General features: G+C 37.0%; 2 protein-coding genes across 2 annotated transcripts in view; one reads left to right on the top strand and one right to left on the bottom strand.

Moving 5' to 3' along the window:
• Window positions 1–1,878, top strand: part of LOC109622825 (uncharacterized) — an 11,877-nt gene extending 9,999 nt beyond the window's left edge. The window contains exon 3 of the mRNA XM_062850800.1: window positions 1,433–1,878. Coding sequence (XP_062706784.1) covers window positions 1,433–1,656 — 224 coding nt within the window. The 3' untranslated portion in view covers window positions 1,657–1,878. The remainder of the gene's footprint in view (window positions 1–1,432) is intronic.
• LOC109397539 (probable G-protein coupled receptor CG31760) overlaps window positions 1,729–22,924 on the bottom strand; it is a 128,817-nt gene continuing 107,621 nt past the window's right edge. Inside the window, exon 12 of the mRNA XM_029858815.2 lies at window positions 1,729–22,924. The gene's annotated coding sequence lies outside the window, so the exon portion shown is untranslated.

The raw sequence follows: 22,924 nt of genomic DNA, 5'->3' as shown, positions 1-22,924 counted from the left end.
TTTCTGCACACTCCGCTTCTTCCAGGCGGGGCTTTTTATCCCGAAAGAGGCGGGTCTGCTGTTTCCGCTTCTGTTTATAACGATCCACGTTCTGTCGAGTCCCTTGCTGCAGCATGACCGCCCTCGCTGCATTCTTCTCTTCCAAAATCGTTCTGCACTTTTCGTCGAACCATTCGTTCCGTCGATTCCGTTCCACGTACCCGATGGTGCTCTCGGCTGCGTCGTTGATGGCTGCTTTCACTGTACTCCAGCAGTCCTCTAGAGGGGCCTCATCGAGCTCGCCCTCGTCTGGCGACGCAGCCTCGAGATTCTGCGCGTATGCTGAAGCGACATCCAGTTGCTTCAGTCGCTCTAGGTTGTACCGTGGCGGTCGCCGGTACCGTACATTGTTGATGACGGAGAGTTTTGGGCGCAGTTTGACCATCACCAGATAGTGGTCGGAGTCGATGTTGGCGCCACGATAGGTCCTGACGTCGATAATATCGGAGAAGTGCCGTCCGTCAATCAGAACGTGGTCGATTTGGGATTCCGTCTGCTGTGGTGATCTCCAGGTGTAACGATAAGGGAGGCTGTGTTGGAAAAGGTGCTACGTATGGCCATATTTTTGGAGGCGGCGAAATCAATGAGTCGTAGGCCGTTTTCGTTCGTCTGCTGGTGGGCGCTGAACTTACCAATCGTCGGTCTGAATTCCTCCTCCTGGCCTACCTGAGCGTTCAAATCACCTATGATGATCTTGACGTCGTGGCTTGGGCAGCGATCGTACTCGCGTTCGAGCTGCGCGTAAAATGCGTCCTTGTCATCATCAGTACTTCCGGAGTGTGGGCTGTGCACGTTTATTATGCTGAAGTTGAAGAATCGGCCTTTGACCCTCAACCTGCACATTCTTTCGTCGATCGGCCACCAACCGATCACGCGCCTCTGCATATCACCCATCACGATGAAAGCTGTTCCCAGCTCGCGTGTGTTGCCGCAGCCCTGGTAGATGGTATGATTACCTCTAAACGTTCGCACCATTGATCCTGTCCAACACACCTCCTGCAGCGCTACGATGCCGAACCCGCGGTCCTTCAGTAGATCGGCGAGTATGCGGGTGCTCCCAATGAAGTTGAGAGATCGGCAGTTCCACGTACCTAGTTTCCAATCGCAAATCCATTTTGTTCGCTGGGGTCGTTGCCGTTGGTCTCGGTTCGTATTATTCTGTTGCTGATTTTCCGTTACAATGGTTTTTTACGGCTGGCTCGTAGGGCCTGACACCAACCCCCTACTTTCCGGAGGACCATAGTGCACAGTTGAGTTTCCAACCTCTCTTCCCCTTTATAAATACTCCTTTATGCACTACACTTTTTATATGAGACATACCCTCACGTAATTATGGAGTTTTTTTTATCGATTGTTCATTTTTCTATCATTTTAATGCTTTCTTTATTTCCAGGGGACGGTCGATGGCGCCAGGTGATCAGACGGTGCGCCTCGGTGTCGGAAACCGGCGTCACCGGTGTGTGTAACTGGGGAGTCTACGAGAACGGAGTCTACTGGGAGGAGTGTTATTGTGCCGAAGATGGCTGCAACCATGCGGCGAAATCCGTGACCATGTCGGGCGTTAGCCTGTTGTGCCTTTTAGGTTTAAGTGTTCTATACAGACGAGTGTTTAACTAATTCGAGGGGGAGCTATTTCTCGTTGGTTTTATGACTAAACTGAAAAAGTAACAAATTCCATTCCATTTCGTAATAAGTAGAACGATAAACTCAAGGAAAACGTACACTAAATGTGAAATCTCACCCGACTCCGTCCAGAGTATTTGTTTTTAGAGTGTAAGAATCGACTTTTACTGTTTATCTCGGATACGTTGTACGAATAAAGAAGTATTACTATGACAATTGATGGAGTATTTCGGATGAAAGAACGCCACCGCTAATATTTCTTTTAATTTTATTGTACAAATATATCTTCGCACATTTGATTCCATGAATTAAACACTTGTACATTTAGTCTACCATCGCTAATTGATAGCTCAACAGGGCTTTAGAGTTTTTTTTTATTTCATATTAGGGGTACTCACCAAACAGATTAAATTGCTGCGTAAGCCATGATTTTCTGCAAAGATTGCCTTGGTGATCACGACGTTTAATCAGTTTAATCAGTTTACGCTGTTTAGTGAATCCCCCTATTATTGTTTTTGCAACGATTCTTAAGAGTTTTATCTTCATCTCGAGCTTAATTTTACTGTTTTCAGATTACCATCCATTGGTTACTTGTCTTAGCTACACAGATAAAAATAATGAGGATTACATGTCATGTGAACTTCATTTAAGTCACAGGATACATGATATGACATGAAGTTTACATGACATGTCAACATGTGACATGTCAACTTCTGTGAAACCCCATATTCCAATCATGTCACAGAAGTTTACACGCATCTTTCTATCTGTGGTTTAAATACTATGCGCATTCAGCGCATACACGATAACAGATGTTTGTGTTCAACAATGCATCTTTCGATTCTCTAACACGTCAATAAAATCTCCAATATACGTGAGGAAAAAACGCATGATGCTTCATAAAACCGATATAGTTATGCATACAATCAGTAAAAATACCTACTCATAAAAGGTTCACAGATAATCTCTCAAAATACCTCTCGCACTATGCAGTGGAATTGTTTGGAACATGAAACACATTTCTGTCCTTTGCAGTCAGTTTATACGCTATTTTTGGATTAGGCTCCAGTAGGGTAGGTTGCTATCCTTTCCAGCTTTTCCACTTTCCGTACTTTTCTACTCGTTCTCGTTTGCTGATGACTTTGATCTACTTACTGGCGGTGGTGGCTAAGGGAGAAAAATGAATCACAATCGGAAGAGACGGATTACGGTGTCGAAATACTTGAGTGCAGCTACCGGTGGTGGTGGTGTGGTGTGAATGCTCGATGCAACCGCACGGGGAGGTGGGGGAAAACAGAACGAGGAAGAGGATGAAAGTCTGGCAAATGTTTGACTGGGAAAGTTTCCCGGTGAGGTTGTGGTTTGCGGTCGATGAGTTTCAGATAGAAGTGTCATAATTTTTTAATTTATTTTTTCTTGGAATCGGATCAAATGAATCAGGCAGACTTTCCCGAGTGGGATTGATAAATTTTCCGTCCGCAGACGATGGACAGATGCTTGGGTGACTAATGATGATGATGAAGATAATCAACATTGAAATGGGATTCTTCTGTTTCGCGAGGGCAAGTCTTGTGGTTTTCCTTTTGGTTGGTAGTTTGGATGGTGGGAAAAGTTTCTGATTATCATCATGACACTGTCATTCGTTTTTAGTCTACTTGATTAGATTGTTGAGAAACAAGCGATAATGTCACTTTTGAAGCATTTCTTCGAAATCTCTCTGCTTCTATTCCAGACATCTCAATTCCATCTAAAAACCAACAGGTGTCGTCTGGTGAAGCTTATGTTCAACTTCGTAATGACGTGACAATATTTGTGTAAGCATGAAGAAAAAAGTCAGAGTTCAATTCAGTGCCGCAAACGCCAAGAGTGGGGCCACAGAACAAAGAATCATCACAAGGATTCAATATTGGGCGACGAAGGGTATTATCGGCAGGTTTGTTCTCTTCGTCATGGGGGGTTTTTATGGACCAAATTGCCTGAAATTTGGGCATATGTATAACTCAGTTTGGTTGGGAAGGATTTGAGTTCAACAGGTTTCAAAAAACCCGCCAAGACGAAGAGAACAAAACTGCTGAACGTAAGTTCCCCTTACCAAAATAATGTTAAAACTGTTGGAGCAATCGCAAATCAACCCAAGTAATTACGCTGATCAAGCCGTAATGGACGCATAAATACGGTGAAAATACAGCAAGCATTGCTCTGCATGTACAATTGAAGTTGAATTGAAGTGGACAAGGGCTAAAAAAAGCAAAATTGAAGTTAACTTCAATACGAATATACATGGGTCCTTTCTAACTTCAATTCAACTTCAATTATATATACAGAGCAAGCTTGCTTTATTAACACCGTATTTATGCATGCATTACGGCTTTAGTGGCGTGATTACTTGGGAAGTTTTACAGTTTGCTTTCTTATCCATAGGAAAGTTGATGAATACTGTACCAGGCACTCACGGTTCTCAATTATATTACCGTTGTTTATGGACCTTTTTAAATTTTGTTTTTCCTCTTCTTGACATAACGTTTCTACTGGGACAAAGCCAGCTTTTCAGCACATCCACAGTTTTCAACTAAGGGCTTCTTCTGCCAACAATCATTTTTCATAACGAGTGGCAGGCATGACAATACTCAATGCCCAAAGGAGTGAAGACAATTTTCGTTACGAAAAGTTTCTGGACCGACCGGGAATCAAACCCGTCACCCTCAGCATGGTCTTGCTGTATACCCACGCCATTACAGCTGGGGCTACTCGGGCCTTTAAAGTTTTTTTTTTAAATATTCGTGAATTTTTTCGATAAAGCCAGTTTTTTTGCAAGTTCATGTGCCAATTTTCATTGCTTCACCAAAATAACCAGTAATTTCTATAGTTTTTGTAACTGGATGGCTCTGAAATCATTTCCAAGAGTGTCGATTATCGATGCATGCCTATCGACAAGTCAAGCGTCATGGATTTACGAAAGAAGTTGATTTTTGACCATTTGGAGCACATTCTGTCACATTTTGTTTATGATTAGTTTTGGAAATTGATTGAGTCTTCAAATCTTCATGTATTTACGAGTCAAAATAACTAAAGACGATTTTGGCCACATATTCCTGAATCTTCCGGATACTTAGATGTTTTGGAGAAGATGCAAGTTTTGTTTATCAGTTTTGGAACCTAGCGACAAGTCGGAATTTGCGAAACTTTTGCATATATTTCTTCTGGGAGTTATTCTTGGAATCCTTCTGAGGTTATTCAAGAAATTTCTTTAGAGATTTTTATAATTTTTCTAGAAAATTCATATAAGATATCTCCTAGAGATTCTTCTGGATTTTTTTCAGTTGTTTCTTCTGGTATTTCAACCAGATTTAATTCTGGCATTTCTACTTTTTTCTTTTTTTTTCGTGCAGTTCCTTCTGTGATTTTATATCAGGAGCTACTTCTTCGTTTACTCTTGTTATTTCTTCTGGACCATCAGAAGTTAGTTCTAAGATTCCTCAAGAACTTCCTTATGAGATATCCTGTGATTTTTTTTTAACGATTCCTTTATTAATTTCTTCCTGGATTCCTCGAAACGGTCCTTTCGAAATTGCTTATGCAGTTCTTCCGAAATTATTCTATGGATTATTTTTTCCTTTAGAAGTTCCTCCGCAGCTTTCGCAAGGAATTTCTCCTGGAATCCCACAAAGGGTTCCTTATGAGTTTAATGTAAAGCTCCTTGTGGGAATTCCTTCTGAGATACCTCCAGAAGATGTTCCGAAGATACAAGGATTTTATCCTGAAATTTCTCAGTGAATTTTTTTCCTTCTGGGATTCATTCAGAAGGCTTATCTGATATTTCTCAAGGAGTTCACTTGAGGAGTTCCTGGTGTGTTTTATTAAGAACTTGTTGGTTCGGCAAACATTGCATTGCCGGTTCAACACGTGCTGTTCTATATCTATAGGCTATACGTTGTCGCATCTCTCTGTTTTTTTTATGTTTCATTTATATGGGAGCTCCCCTTTCCAGTGGGAGGAGGAGTCTCAAACCATCATAAGAACCTTCTCTGACCCAAAAATCTCGCATGTAATCACGATAATCAGTCTAGTAGTAGGTCTGTAAGGGACACAGGTAGACAGACAGAGAGACAGATATATAAATAGATAGGTTGATTGCTCCTGAAGTTCCTCCAACCTTCTATTCTGACATTACTTCAGATATTCCCAATGAGCTTGTTTAAAGAGTTCCTTCTGAAATAAATCAAGATTTGTTTTTTATATCGCTTCCAGATTTCATTTTTGTTTCTTTTTTCATTAGTTTCTATTAGGATTTCTTCATATATTTCATCTGGGGTTCCTCAAGAAGGTTTTTCTGAGGTTCCTTGAAAACAGGTTTTCTGATTTCTACTTTGCATCTTTATTCACATTGGAAACCACTCAGCAGCAAAAAGGAGTGAATATGGATGGAACGAGGCGAATATGTGGATGCTGGTCACCAGATTTTTATGTCATTTGTTCCAGAGTTTCTTCTATTTTTCAAGAGTTTTTTTTTGTCGGTAGTATTCTTCCAGAACCTGGTGTGTATCAGTGGAGAACACTCAACGGCTGCAGGTCTTCATCAATAGATGCCTGTGGTATATAATTCATGCATGGTGGCCTCCAACGTGGAGCTCCATCGTCCATGTCATCAAAAGCCGATAGCTACAGAAATGCGAGAGCGAAAGTGGAGGTGGGTCGGCTTTACTCTACGCAAAGGCGGAAACGAAATCTGCAAGCAACCGTTAGTTTGGATACCAGCAGGACAATGCAGCAGACCCAGAGGCGCATGGCGGCGCAGCCTCAATAATGAATTCAAGCAAGTCGTCAGAAATTTGACCTGGTCACAGGTCAAAGCGATGATGGCTGGCAATCGCCCAGGATGGAGATCTTTCTATTCGGTCATCCGCACCACCATGGGTGCCCAGGACTGAAAGTAAGTAAGTAGTATTCCTCCAGATATTTCTTCTGAGATTTTTCAAACAGATCCTTCTGAAGTTCCTCAAGGTGTTCTTTTGAGGAGTTCTTCTGCACTTTCTCGCAAGATTCCTCCGATAAATCCATCTTGGAGAGTTCCTCTCAAGATTTTTTATTGCGATGTGGAATTACTCCACAATTCATCAATTACACTTCCTTTTAAGATAATTAAGTTTTTTTCTAAAAGAAATACCAAGATAACTTCCGGAAAGAAATTATCCCCTCAGAAATTTAAAAGAAACTATTGTGAGAATTTCTTCAGAGGTATCTCCAGGAGTTCTTCCAAGTATTCTTGCGGAAAATCCTCCAGAATTTTTTTGAGGTATTCCTTCAAGACTTCCATCAAATACCTCCAGATGTTTTCTCAGTCATTTTCCATTGGAATTTCGTACCTTCATACGATCATGATTTTTTTCCTGAGAATTAAGGGGGTATTTTAGGTATTCGCCTTGGCATTATCCTAGGCATTCATCCAAGATTTTCTTCTAGGAGTTCCCGAAAACATCATCAGAATTTATGAGGGTTTTCTGGGGCAGTCCTACAAGGATGTCTTAGAAATTCCTTCAGAGAATCCTTGAAGAATTCTCAATAATTTTGAGCAATTTCTGGAAGAACCTAGAACTTCCTTGTGAAATATGTGAAGAAACTTTTTAGGAAATCATTGATGGGGTTCCTGAAAAAAAAAATAATTGAGGAAATAATAGAAAGTTTCCTAAAAAAGATTTAAAAAACGCATAGAGAAGCGTCTGCGGAATTTACAAAAAAAAGGATTTTCTGAACTAATTCACTCGTGTGGAATTTTTTAATGGAGTTCCGGAAGTTATTTAAGACGAAATCTCTGGTGAACTTCTTGAAAAATTCGTGTACCTGAACCAATTTGGATGTTTTTTTTTTTTTTTAATTTGCCACTGGAAGATTGAAAGAATCTTTGAGAGAATTTCTAAAGCAATCCCTGTAAAGTATTCCAAAATTTCCGAATTTCTATAGTAATTTTTGGTGGAGTTTCAGAAGGAGCCCAAAGAAATAAACATATTCACAAAAAATCTTGGAGAATCTCTTCAGTGCTTTCTAATTAAAAGTTTTTCCAGTATGTTTCAGACATACCAGCTAGCAAATCTGATAAAACCCAGTACCCAGTATATATCATTGTATCCATGGTAGCTTGCGACGCATCGGCTTATGGCTTTCTATTTCACAGAATCGTTACTTGTTCTGTGGCTTAGTTGGTTAACGCGCTGGTCTAGCGAATACGGAATCGTGGGTTCGAATCCCACCCGAAAGCGACTTCTTGTCACAAATTTGATCTCTCAATTTGTCAATTACCAACATTCTGCGCCTTCTAATGACAAGTTTTTCCAGCATCTTTCCACGTAACATAAGTGAAACTCCATAGCCAGAACGAAGGAAAAAGTTGCACCCTTTTTGCAGCACGCGCCACAGGTATATCTAGTATAGAAGGCATCAAACTGTCATTGATAAATGGAAAGCAAAAAAAATCCGATCCAAGTAGTAGTCCATTTTTTAGATAGACCACATAAACGAAGATTGGTAGCTGGCACATGCGCAAAACTTGCTGCAGACAAGTCACCCATTCATTTAGTTATAAAATGATTGAAATCTACGGAATAGCACATCCACTTAACACATATCGATTTACGTTTTTATTTGAGACTAGAAAAACATATTCTAGACTAAAGTCAAATATACTATATTAATAACACAAGTTTACAAAATAAAACGAAAGTCGTGAACTTCTGTCAACGACCAAAATTTTTGAAGCTCAATTTAGTGCTGATTTCGAAACTGACCTACAAAAAATTTTGAGTAGGTCAGTTTTTGAGTTTTAGCTCAATATCGAGTTTTGCTACTTTTCAAAATATGTAATTTACTAAAACTCAAATATATTGCGTTTTGTTCAACCAATTGTAAATCTTTTTCCATAAATTAAAAGCTGAATACAATACCATTTGATCACCTGAATACAGGTTTTGCGTCAGATTGATGAAATTCAAGATATTGGCGAGTTTTAGGGACGATCTTCTCAAATTTTAGCAAAATTCCCAAAATTTTTTGAAGAAAGGTATTCTTTTTCAATAAGAAAAAACCAACTAAAAAATTCTTTCTCGACGTTTATTTGACATATCATATGTAGGCGAGTTACAGTAGAAATTTTAGCTCAATCGGAGCATTGATTACGGAGAATGAGATGTTTGAAGTGAGCGACTTTGCTTAAAAATAGAACAAAAATCGATTTCAAATCATCAACCTTGTATGGAAAGTCGAAAAAAATTCCGCTCTACTGTAATTTTTTTCTTTCGCGTTTTCGAACTCAGGGCATGATTCTACACCAAAAATGATCATCAGCTTACCGAGTTCAAAAATGCTGTAAACTAGTGTAATATAACTCACTTCCAGCTATTTCTGGCGACCCTTTATCCTGTGCTTGTGGCGCCGCTTGTGACGAACGTGGCAACTATTACACTCTAAAAACGTATGCCCTTCAGAAATACACACGCTGTCAACATTAGTGAACTAGGGATGTCAATAATCTCTTCAGTTATCGATAAATAATATCAAAATGTTTAGGGTTTAAATAAACAAATCATAGTCTTTGCGTAATAGTTTTCGCACACAATATACTTTAAGTCAAAATGAATCAACAAGTATCACCATTAGCTATAGCAATTTGACCAAAATATTTCACTTATCGGTACTTCCAAAAAAAATATGCTCCTGGAAAAAAAAAATGATAATTGCGAATCGTCAAATTGCGCATGTTCCATCACTGATATACGACAGTTACAAAATATAAACTTAATATTTGCTTTGTCCAATATCATAATTTTGTTTGTGCAAATTGAATCTTGTACATCCCTAAATATGATTGACGACCATAACAAAAGGAAATGTCATGGAGATACGGTTAAACATATTTTGCAAATACACTGAATTCTTTTTTTACACGACTTTTTTTTTACGCGATTTTATTTTGCACGACTTTTTTTACGCGATTTTCTCGAAGTTACGCGACTTTTTTTTACGCGATTTTGGTCATTTGCGGAGGGCAAATCGCGTAAAAAAAATTTCCTTTGGATTTTTTTGCGCGAATTCTCTAAGTTACGCGAACTTTTTTTACACGATCTTTTTTTGCGCGAACGCATCCATCGCGTAAAAACAGAATTTAGTGTATGTGGTTTAATTTAGGGTTGATTGCCGCGTTTGACGCTAGATGGTGCTGTAAGCTGTTCGCCAATTCAATGTATGGGGAACGCGGAAGTGAATCATATTGTTTATATAATATATTTGCTTAAAGTCTTCAAAGTTTCATCACAATTGAGGGGGTTAGAAGCAAAGGGGTGTAAGTGACAAAAACCCACTTTCGAGTAAATGAGGTTTAAAGTTTTTCACCCATTTTTCATCCCATACATTTTGGAGTTTCAAAATCGACCCAATTTTCTACGATTTATTGTTATATTTGTAATCATCGTTAAAATAACTGTAAAAAAGTTCCTGAAAGCTTGAAATCTGAAGAATTTTTTGATATGGTCACTTACACCCTTTTGATTCTGGGCCCCTCAATTTAAGCTTTATTGTTATTTTCACGTGCTGCTAGTCTACATATGTGAAGTCTTTGTTTTACTTCACATCAATGAAAATGGTATACATGTTGAAAAACGATATGGTGATAATGGTATAACGCATTTGACATTTTGGTGCCCTTGATACCAGCACACGCAATCGAAAAGGTTTCAGCTTTTTGAGCCAGAATTCCACTTATGTTATGTGATCGTTCTGTATTTTTTCTGGGAATTGTTGCCCATTTTACTTTTTGGCAATATTGAGATACTTCTACTTACGGACGAGTATTGTGTTGTTCTTTGCTGTGCATGCATCGCTCCTGTTAGGGGTGAGTATGGCAGCATAATCGATCGTGTTCGCTATTGTCTCGAGTGAAAATCAAAACAATAGATGCGCGGGTGTTTAGTATTCAGTATTGTGTTGTTCTTTGCTGTGCATGCATCACTCCTGTAAGGGGTGAGTATGGCAGCATAATCGATCGCGTTCGCTATTGTCTCGAGTGAAAATCAAAACAATAGATGCGCGGGTGTTTAGTGTTCAGTATTGTGTTGTTCTTTGCTAAGTATTGTGTTGTTCTTTACAGAGAAGAACATTAATCAAAACAATTAGATGATCGGCATTGAACCACAAAACCCCCACAACAATTGGTGAGATCTTTCCAATATTATTTTTTTATAAATAATTCTATTTCAGTATATTTAACTGCATATAAGTTGAAAATTCGCTATTTTCAACATCCTTTCATCTATTGGAAGATGCTTCAGTTCTGGGCTCTTTCTAAGTTGATGCAGGGATTTATAAATGCTTGCAAGGACTTGGCCAGGTGTGTGGAGCTGAGTGAATCTATGACATTGAAGATAGTAGCGACATCAGCAATGTCAATGGAAATATTCAACTTTGCAACTCCATCCAAGATTTGTGCAAGTATTTATGCTATGCTATGCTATGCTATGCTATGCTATTGAGATACTTCTACTTACGGACATGATTCAAAGTGTACTATTATACTAGGAAATGAAAACACGTTTTTTGAAAATTGTCAAGAAGTTTTTTTTAGGTTATTCAAGGAGTTCCTGCTGTGTTTATTAGAAGCTGCTTCCGGAGTTCTTCCAAAATTTTATTTCGAGAATTCTTAAAATATTCCCATGAAGATTGCTGAGAAACGTCATGCTGAGATTCCTCAAGGAGCTCTTTTTGGGATTTATTCTGGATTTCCGAGATTCCTTCAATAAATCCTTCTGGTTTTCCTCCTGGGGTTCCTTTTATATTTTTTCTCAAAAAAAGGTCATAGATCTACTTCAAAACTGTTGAGCTATTCTTCCAAAAGCTATTTCTAAGATTCTAGAAGAAAACCCTAGTGTAACTACTGGAAGAATTTTAGAAGGATCTCCAATAGAATTCCTAGTTTATCCACCAATGGACCCAAAGGAACTCAGTGAGGGAAATGAGAAGTAACTTCTTAAGGCATTCCATAAAAGATTGGAAGGATTTCCAGAACAAATTCTCAAAGAGTCGCAAAAGATGCTTCAAAATCAATACCAAAGAAAAGTCTTGAAGAAACCCCAGAAACCTGGAAAAAATCTCAGAAAGGCCTTCTTGAAGAGTCCAAGAAGAAATATCTAAAGGAATTCCGAAATAAAATCTCAAAAATAAATAGGTACTAGAGTAAATTTATATAAAACTTCAGAAGGAAACTATAAAGAACTCCTTGAGGAAAATCGAAAGGAACTTCTGTAGAAAATGATTTCTTTGAAGTAGAAATAGCTAGAGGAATTCCAAAAAGACCTGCAGGAGGACCCAGAAGGAACACCTGGAGAAATCTCAATAAAAAACCGGAAAAATCCCCAGAAAGTACTGCAGGTAGAATTTCAGAGGGATTTGCAGGGAAAATAATGTCATACAATTGAAAATATCGCAAATAGTTATATGTATTCAAATATCTTCCAGGACACTATACACTAAGAAATGTGGGCGATGTAATAAAATCTAGACGAACATTTGAATAGGGCTCTTCTGCTTTTTGTAAACAAACATGTTTCTGTCTCTGCAGGGCCTATCTGCATCCACCCACAACAACACCATTATCAAAAAGAGTGTTCTTCATGCTTTCTGTGTCCTGTACCAGGCAACTGATAAAAAAATGAATCGCTCCCCTTTGGAAACCAGGTGGCTGGAAGAATCAGAAATGTTATAAAAACGCTCAACATATGTTCGTAGGGAGTCTGAAGGGAGTTTCCAGAGGTTGCTTGTGGTTTCTAAAAGCGGTTCGGGGGTGTTTCAAGGGTGTTTAAAAAGGTGTCAGGGAGATTATGTTGTCCCTGTGGTGTTTAAGGGAATTTCAGAGTTGACTCTGGAGTCTCAGGAAAGGAATTTCAGGGAGAAGGGGTCTTTAGTTAGCCTAGTGATTAGGGCTATAGATCGCCAATCCGGAGACGGCGGGTTCGATTCCCGTTCCGGTCGGGAAAATTTTCTCGACTTCCTAGGCATAGTGTATCATTGTTCTTGCCACACAATGTACAAATTCATGAAATGGCATGCAAAGAAAGCGCTTCAGTTAATAACTGCACACTAGAAGAAGTAGGTCTCAGAGACGATTTAAAGCACTTAAAGAGGTTTTAGTGGATCTTATAAGGTTTTAGGGGTGTTTTAGGGTAACTTAGAAGCATCAGTTTGATATTTATTGTATCCATTAAAACTGTTTTTGAAAACTAAAAATATATTTTGTTTCAAAATAATGCCTTTCAATTTCAACGAAACCACTCGACCCGTTTCATCCTCCCATTCAAAAGCACCCTCCAAAACCTGACCTTAAAATTTCAACAGCAATTTTCGTGAGCTTTAAAACACACACAGGAAGCCTATTAATGATATCGAATGCTCCTGTTCCGTCAGCCACCTTGTAGGAGGTACCATCAGTCACGAAAGAAAATCGTTTTCAAAATTTTCACTTCCCGCTTCCGTCGGTCATAAAGATAGCTAGCAAACCTGGGTTGAGAGCTGGGTTCGTTCTTCCATCAGCTATGTTTCATACGCGCTCGCAAACGTGCGACTCTCCTACTTGTCTAGTAGTTATACGAGCTATATAGCAGTACTGGTTAAATAGAGAGATAGATAAAGTTTTTGGTTAATTTTACCTTAGCCTATACTATTTGCTATTGCTAGGCTTCTATATTCATACGTATGGATTATGCTGTGAGGGAGGAGAGTGGCACGTGGTGAAGCATACTGGTAAATAGGATTCTTATTGTCCGCTTGAATTTCTTCATTTCCCGTTCTTTTTTTCTGAAGGAGAGGGAAAACTCGAAAATAAAAGTTATTCGGTATATCGTTTAGTTGGAGCAGCAAATTTTCATTTCCGGAAGGGATGCAGGACGTTTATGTATGACGACTAGGGTTGAGCTTATTTTATTTATTTTTTCAAACAGTTGCAAAGGAGTCATAATCTTTTGAAAAAGAAACATTAACTTCAAGAAGTAATTGCAGAAGTACATTGTACTAACTTTTGAAAGACCTTTCTTTATTTGTTTTCAATATTTATTTACCTAATTGATTCAATGATAAGTTCTGTCGAGCATACAAAATATACAAGTCGCACCCTAATGTAAATGTTTAGGAGAATCGTTTACGGTATCCAACACCATCCCTGTTCCAGTAAAGTTAGGTGCCGGAACTCCGAAACAAAAAAAAAAAAAAAAAAAAGAACGGGGTGAAAATGAGAAATTGTTCATTCGATACTCTTTGTCGTCTCCCCTGAAGCGAAAAACACTGTCGAAAGTTAACAAATTTGGGTGTCCAAAGTTGGGGGACGTTTGTGCTGTTTTCGTCGTTCGATCAGTTGTTGGTTGTCCTCAGGCAATACGACAACGACGCGACGCCAGGACGCTCTGTGGAAAGTGATTAAAATTTAAAAACTTGAGCTCGTTGATGTTTCGCTGGTGATGGCACGTCGATGACATAAACGACGGGAACCGAACTGTTGTACCGATCGAAAGTTTTGCTGTTGGTTGTGTTTGTCAGTTGGTGCTTTTACTGCGCGAGGATGAAGCGGATTAGGTTTCGTTCATAGGAAAAAGGTGGATTTTAACTCGGGTGGCGTGGGAGTTGACAATCTGTCAATTAGGAAGTTTGGATGTAATTTTCAGGAGAACTGGGAAGTATGAGAGTGGAAACTGGGAGCTGGAAAGGATTTCATTAAAATTCCTTAAATACATTTGCATCTATTGCCCCGGGCTTGACAGTGTCAGAATTAACAGTTATTTACAGTGTAAAGATGGAAGTTTGAGTACATTGTCATTTTTGCATTGAGAAAGTTTCTAAAGTTAATTTGAAAACCATCCAAGAGATATTCCTCAGCAAATGAAAGGTATTTTCATCAGATCTTGTGGTAATGTGACTGAAGGCATCCAGGTTTGAATTCCTTCGACTTGTTGGTAATCCTAACGCGTTATTTTTGTTTTTCACGTTTCAAAAATACTGGCTGCAAATAACGCTCTCAGTTCATAGTTGTGGAAGATTCCTTCTCCTCAAAATTCTTCAAAAAATGATTGATTATATTCGTTTAGAGAATCTTGTAGAGATAATTGTTCAGAAATTTTCCCACATATGCTTTTAAAAATCCATTGGAAAGTTATTCAAAATTTTTTCCATCTTTTTTTCAAAAAAAAAAAAAGAAAAAACCTTCAGAAGCTCTTTCCGAAACTCGCGAAGGAATTCCTACAGGGATATTTTCAAACAATCCTCCCAGGATTGATTGGAAACTTTCTCAGAGATTGCTCTAAAATAGTCTTTAACATGGACTAATAAATTCCTCAAAAAAATACTCCATAAAATTCTTCTCGAGGTCCTTCCAAAAATTTGTCAAAAGTTTCCTTTGAAAACCCCTGAGTGGACTCTTCAAAACAAGCCATCTTGAATTTCCATAGAAAATCATATAGAGGTTATTGAGAAAATTTCTCAGATTTACTTTCCGGAACTTTTTCAGGGATTTGCTTCGAATTTATTCATGGGGCGATGTCCATGAACTACGTAGACTCATTTTTTTATCATCTCACACCCCCTCCCCCCTCGTAGATTTTTTTCCATACAAAGTTTTCGAAATTTATATGGAGCGTAGACTTTGGCCAGACCCACCCCCCCCCCCCACGTCCCCATAAGAGTCTACGTAGTTTATGGACAGGTCCTGGGGGGTTTTTGTGAGCCAAGTTTCCTGAAATTTGGGCATATAACTAAGCTTGGTTGGGAAGGATTTGAGACCAACTCTGAGTTCAACAGGTTAAAAAAGCCCTCCATGACGAAGAGAACAAAACTGCCGAGAATACGTAAGTTCCCCTATCTCCGAGTATTTCATTAGACAATTATCCAACAATTTTTTTTCTCGGGATGTTTTACTAAACAATCATCCAGAAATTTCACCAAAATTTCCTTCAGAGCCAGAGATCCTTTCTCCTCAAAAATCCTTTAAATTTTTTTTTCGCAAATTCTTCCGTTTTTTTTAGAAAACCTTCCAAACATTCCTTCCGATATTTCTCCAGAGATTCCATTGAAAATTCTCTCAGGAATTCTCACAATGACTTTTTAAAAAAATCCTCGAAGGATTGATTTGAAAACATTCTTCAAGGAATCAGGAAATTTCTCCAAAAAAAAAACCTTCAAGAATTTCACCAAAAGTCTTCCAGGAATTGTAGGACTGAAAGTCTCTTTTCCAAATATTCCTCCTGGAATTCTTCAGAAATTCTTCTCAAGATTCTTCGAGATAGGCTTCCTTCACTAAACTGTGTATGGCTTTTAAAAACATATATATTTTCGATTTTTTTAAAATATTAGAATTAGAATATCAGGTTCTTCAAAAATTTTCCCGGAATGGCTTTCCACTTTCCAAGGATTTGTTCAGAAATTATTCCAAAGAAAATCCATTCCAAAGAGATTTCTACAAACATTTCATTAGACAATTTTCCAAAGTTCCATTGCATAAAAATCATCCACAAATTTCTCCAAAAATCCACCAGAGGTTCTTTCAAATTAATCTTTCAGGAGTTTATTCGAATATTTTCTCCTTCAGAAACTTCTCCACGGTTTCCATTAAAACATACTGCAGAAACCTTTTTTGAAATTCCTCTGTTTCTTTGAAAGGTTTACAAAAATTTCTTATAAATAATTTCTTATAAAATTCCCTTAGAGATTCCTTAGAAACTTCCCACAGGGATTCACAAGAGGACGTTTTCAAAATATCTTCCAAGGATTGATTTCAAAGCTTTCTTCAGCGATTGCTCTTAGCTGTCTTCAGGGAAGCCTCCAGAATTTTTTAAGGAATTCTTTTGGAAAATCATTGCATGGACTTCTTAAGAAATTCAGAGATGAATTTTCCATAAATAGCCCCAAGAATTCCTCTCAAAAATTTCAAGAAATTTTACAAAAGTTTCCTTCAAAAATACTGCATGAGTTTTTCCAAAAATCCACCCAGGACTTCTTTTAAAAACCATATAAGAGTTTCTTCAGAAAATTTCCCAAAATGGGTTCCAGGAAGATTTTCTAGAATTTGTTCACAAATCATTCCAAAGTTTCCTCCAGAAATTTTTCCAAGTATTCCATTAGAACATTTTCCAGGGAAGAAGGTCCTCGAGGGATTCCTACAAAACCACCTTTCAGAAATTCCTCTGAAATTCCTACAGGAGCTCTCGCAAAAATTAATTCAGCAGTTTATCCGGACTTTTTCTCCTTGAAACATTCCTGCAGGGATTCTCTCAGAAATGCCTTTGTGGTTTCCTTCAGAAATTTCTTTGGCTTTTATTTAAAAAATCTTCTATGGTTTATTTCAGAAAATACAGAAAGAATTTGTCATGGAGTTTATCCACATTATCCTTCAGAAATTTGTCACAGATTCCTCTAATCTTTTAATATTCTTAAACCGTCAAAAAATTCTTCTAAGAATGCCTAAGGAAAAAGCTACAATGATTTTTTTAATGGAAAATCTTCTATGAATTCCTCAGAGAGTTCCTCCTGGGAAAAGCTCAAACAATTTTCCAAGGTTTCCTTAATTTTTTTCCAGGAACTCCTTAAGAGCTAAGAACTTAGTGCTTAGGGACTTAGAACTTTCTTAGAAATTCTTTTATGTATTAATTAGATCTTCCATAGATTATTCTAGAAATTCATCCAAAGTTTCCTTCAGGGTTTTTGTCTAGATATTCCTTTGTGTTTACTTATTTACAAAATCTTGTAAGGATGCCTTTAGAAATTTAAACATGTTTTTTTTTTCAAAATTTCTGTATGTACAACCCAGTCAACCAGTGATCGTATAAGATGTTGTATAAGATGATAAATTGGAGGCGATATTCGTACATTTTACATGTGCCTAAATGAAGGCATGCACGCATATAGCCTCCGCTTTATTATCTTCTTTATTTCTTCAACAATTCCTTTGGAAAATTTATACGAATTCCTTGAGTAAAAATCTTCAACGATTCCATTCAGAAAATTTTACATGAATTCCCTTAGAATTTCTGTATGTTTTATTCTATAAAGTAGTTTCTGGAAAAACTCATGGAGGGATTCCCAAAACAATCCAAAAAGGTTCAGCAATCCCTCCATGAATTCCTCCACTCTAGACTAGCATCCAGAATACTCTTTAAGGATTCATCTAGAAAACCTTTCATGGAATTTCTCAGAAAATTTTCAATGGATTCCTTCATATGTCATTTCTGAAACCCTTCCGGAAAATTTTCCTCAAATATTTTTTTCAAAAATTTCTGCAATGATTCCTTTAGAGAATCAGAAATTCTGAATTCCTTCAGATATTAATGCATAGTTTTCTTCAGTTAATATTTATTAACCCAAAAAGGGATACCTGGGGTCCATTGGACCCCAGGCGCCTTTCAGAGCTAGTCTTTGATGGAACACACTCAGCGAGGTGACGAAACTGAGGCCATGAAGATATCCCTTTTAGGGTTTAAGAATTCCTCGATAGTTTCTTTCATAAAATGTTCCTGAGAGAGAACATTTATTCCTCTGGAGGGATGATTTCTCAGGAAATTTTACTAAAGATTTCTTTGTAAAACCTGCCATGGTTTCTACTGAAAAAAAAAACTGATTTTTTTTGAATTTCTTCCTGAGATTTTTTTATATTCCTGCAGAAATCATTTCACGAAGTGCTCCAAGGATTTCTTCAGCAAGTGGATTTCTGTGGATTTCTTCAGAAATGTCTCCAGGAATTCTTTCAGAATTTTTTATTTTTATTTTATATTTTTTTAGCAATTCTTCAAGTGCAATCTTCAGGAACTTGTGCTCGGAATTGCTTTACGAACTCGTGATTTTTATTCAGTGTTTCCAATAGGATATTAAACTTAACATCTCTTAGGAATGGCTTCGCGTTTTCCTTTATAAATTTTCTCAAACTTCAGGTTTTTCGCCATGGAAAACCTCTCTTCAAATTTTTGTTTAGGAAAGAGGTGGAGATTGAGTGATTTTATTTTTCGTTCACATATTTCTTCAGGAATTCTTTCAGAAACTTCTTCGGCGTTGTTCTAAAGATTCCACTAGAAATTTCTCCAAGTAAATTCAAAAATATTACAGGGAAGAATTTCCCCGGGGGAATTCTTTTAGGGGTTCTATCAAAATATACGAATATTTTATCTTTCTTTCTCTCGAAAATTTCTTTAGGATTCCTTTGAAAATTTCTCTAGAGATTCATTCAGAATCCTTTACGAAATCAAATATTCTTTCATGGATTCCTTTAGATTATTTTAGAAATTTCCTACAAATTCCTACTGTGACTAGTTCAAATAAACTTTTGAGGATTCTCTATGGAATTTTCCCAGAACTTACTTACTTAACATTTCTTGGAAAACCACCAAAAATTTCTTTAGTCCTTTCACAGATTTCCTTACAAGCTTCTCCAAAGGTGCCATCTGGAATTTTTCTTGAGATGCCTTTAAAAAATGTCTAGGAATTATTTCTAGGAATTCCTTAAAAAAATCTTCTGGAAATTACATTAGAAATTTCTTAAAGAATTCCTTTTTTCCCATAATTATTCAGAAATTTCCCCAAGGTTTTATTTTAAACATTCTTCGGAGACTTTTCTTGCCAGAGAATCTTCAGGGTTTCTTTTTATGAAGGAGGAGGAGTTTTTTTTGTGTTTATTCTTCAAAAATTATCTTTTGGGATTCTTTCTGAAAATTCTTTAGGTCTTCCTCCAGAAATTTCTAAAGTGATTCCTACAGAAAATTTTTCAAAACCATAGTTCTTACATGCATTCCTTTAGAAAATCCTACAGCAATTTCTCAAGAAACCTCGTTCAAGACTATTCCTCCAGCAATTACTTAAAACAATCGAAGGATTCTTTAAGGATTTTTTCCAGGGACTCCTTAGGAAATTGGACTTCAAATTTCTTTAGATATTCTTCCAGAGATTTCTTAGATCTTTCATAATTCATACAAAATTTTCTACACGGAAATTCTCTACGAATTACTTCTAGAGCTTCATTTAGAAATCCAACCAGGGATTGCAAGAGTAAAAATCTCCAGGAATTCCTTTCGGAGTTCTTTAAAAATAGATTTCTGAATTTCCCACTTTGAATTTCCTCAGAAATTCCTCTAGAGATGCCTCCAGAAATTTCTTCAAGTATTACTCTTGGAAACCTTCCACAAATTCATCAGAAATTCATCCATGCAGTTTTTTACAAATCCTTTCCGGTTTTTTTTGGGGAAATCTTTCATTGTTTTTTTTTCTAAAATTCTTGCAACAATTACTTTATAAACTCAAAAGTTCAGAATTCCTTCAAATATGTTTACAATGTTTACCTCATTAATTTTTTTATTAAGGAATTCTTGCAATATTTATTCATAAAATTTCTCCAAGTCTTGCACCATAAATCCTTAAGGAATTCATCCAGAAATTTGTCTATTAATTCCGTTTTCATCTTTCATGAATTCCTTCCAAAATTGTTTCAAGGATTCCTTTATAAATTCCCAAAAAAAAATTTTAAAAATTTCTCACGGATGCTTTCTGTTTTTTTTCTTTAGGTTGTTCCATCAGAAATACTGTTTTAACAACATCATGCAGAGATTTTTTAGATATTTATTCGAAAATCACCTAAAACTTCATCAAGTAAGTCTTTCATGGATTTTTTAAGAAATATCAGAAAGCTTTCCAAGCATTACTTCGGTTTTTCTTAGAATGGTCTCTTAAAAAAAATAAAACCCAGTAATTCCTTCAGGAATAAGAATAGGCATTCCTTTACTATTTTTAAAATATAGAAATACTTTTATGATTTCCTTCAGGTGTTACTTTATATAATTCCCCAGTCAACCAGTGATCGTATACGATGTTGAATAAGATTTTAAAGTGGAGGCGATATGCGAATATTTTACATGCGTCTAAATGAAAGCATGCACTCATATGGCCTCCACTTTATCATCTTTGAAACATCTTATACGATTACTGGTTTTCTTAGTCCTCAGACATGGTTCCAGGATTTCCTCTCAGTATTCTCTACGAAATCTATAAGGAATTTATTAAGATTTTTTATAATATTTCCTAAAAATTTCTACATGAATTCCTCAATCGATTGTTCTGCGAATATCTACAGAGATTTATATATTCTTCTCTCGTGATGTTTCTTCATAAATATTTCCATAGATTTCTTCAGAAATTCCATTAGAAAACTTCTTTTCCGACGCATGAACTTCTTATGGGGCTGGTGGGTTGTGACCCATAGTTTGAGAAAGGCGGCCCTAGGGCTTCCTTCAGCTTCCTTTTTTGCGTTTTTTTTAGGAAATTCCCCAATTCTTCTAAAAATATATAAATTTCTTTGTAACTTCATTTGGATATTCATTTAGAAATCTATTTAGGCATTCATCCAGGGATCCCTTATGAAATTTCTCAAGGAATTCCATGTCAAAACATCTCCACACAATTTCAAGGAATTCTTCAGGAATTTTAGTGAAAATTTCTTAAAAAAATCTTCAATTTCATTCACATTTTTTCAGAAATTGCTAAAGGCATTTCTATGTAAATCTTCTAAGAATTTAGAAAATCCTTCCAACAGGTTTTACAATGTTTCTGACATATCCCCAGTGGTTCCTTTAGAAATGTCTCCAGGGATTCTTTAGGAAGTTTTTTCCAAGAATTCTATAAGGGGCCGTTCATAAACCACGTAGACTTTTTGGAGGGTTTTGGACAAAGTCTACGCTCCATACAAATTTTAAAATTTTTGTATGGACAAAAGTGGTTTATGAACAGCCCCTAATATATTCCTCAAGGACTTTTAAGAGTCCCTCCAGCCCCTGAAACACTGATTCTTCTATCCCGTTTCCCAGGTAAACCCATTCTATCGGGTCTAACTTTACACCAGACTGTACCTGTAAATGTGTTGAAATTAAACCTTCAGATTGATTTCGGCACACCTTTACAACTGAAATGATTGTAAACCATAAACCGTAACCAGGATCAAAGCCACCAGCAAACACCACTTATCACATAGATTTCACTAATCAGTTTCGTATTCAGGTTTCGAGATCTAATTTGCATCAATTGTCTCCATTGACTGTAGGTTGCTTAACGATGACAGTACTTAACACTAGATGTTACATTGTCTTTACTCTTTATGATCGACCGTTTTTTTTTGTTCAACAACTATACACATGTGTTAGCAGGTTTATATGGTTTGAGTTGAATTTTAGCTTCGATTAAACTTAGTCGAGTCTTTTGCTCTATTGTTCGTGGCTTTGCTTGAATGTTTGAAATCAAACGCTGGAAAATTATCACGTTTATGGGCTGACTATTTGTAGTGACATCGAACATCGGTTTGTGCAGGGTATTTCTTACCTAGTTTTCCATGATTTCCATGGATTTACTTTTTACAGTAATTTTATTACTTAAACTCTGGAGCCATGATCAACATTTATACGGCATTTATGGAAAGGAGCTGAAAGTTGGAATAGAATCTGATTTGGATCATGTATGTTGATCAAGGTGAAATCGATTGATACTTTTCATCTATGAGTTATCTGTCGCATTGAGCTATTGCCACAATTCTGGATGTTTAAAGGAAAGTTTCAAAGTATCGTTGGAAATAAAAATAAGCGGCACTCACCTGCATCGTGCTGTTGTTTGCTATTTAAAACTAAGAATAAAATAATATTTTTCCTCTAAGAATCTTTCCTATTGATATCTAGTCCTTGCTACATTTCATCAGCTTGAGAGGCGTTCTAATTTCACGATCCTCTAATATTCCCAAGAAATTTGTTGCAGCACAATTGTTCTCAATCTCAACTAGTTTGATTTTTCTTTATTGTCACCACCTAATTTGATCTCAGTCCTTCAAACTACCGAGGTGAACCATTCCGTCTTGGGTAATTATGTTTCAAAGTATCTAGGGAAACCCAGTCAGTACATGGTGGAATCATATGTAGTTCATAGAACTGTTAGCTCACAAATAATTACGACCTTGTTCCAGCAGGTAATCATGGAAATGTGCCCGTGTATGATGAGATGATCTACGAAATAAACCGCCCTCTTTCACTGTTACTAATTAAAACTGACTGGTCGATGTGAAGGGGGCCACTAAAATGTGTGCTCGTTAACATGTACTTCAATTTCAATTCAATCTAATTACCATTACGGGCGGTGGTGGGGCGAAATCATCCGGTTGACTTTGGGATATCGTGTTGGCAGTTTCTCGTCCTAGGTTCGCCTCTAGGGGATAGCGGATGAAACACAG

The sequence above is a fragment of the Aedes albopictus genome, chromosome 2 (assembly GCF_035046485.1).
Source record: "Aedes albopictus strain Foshan chromosome 2, AalbF5, whole genome shotgun sequence".
Lineage (NCBI taxonomy): Eukaryota > Metazoa > Arthropoda > Insecta > Diptera > Culicidae > Aedes > Aedes albopictus.
This window is presented reverse-complemented; position numbering and strand designations above follow the sequence as displayed.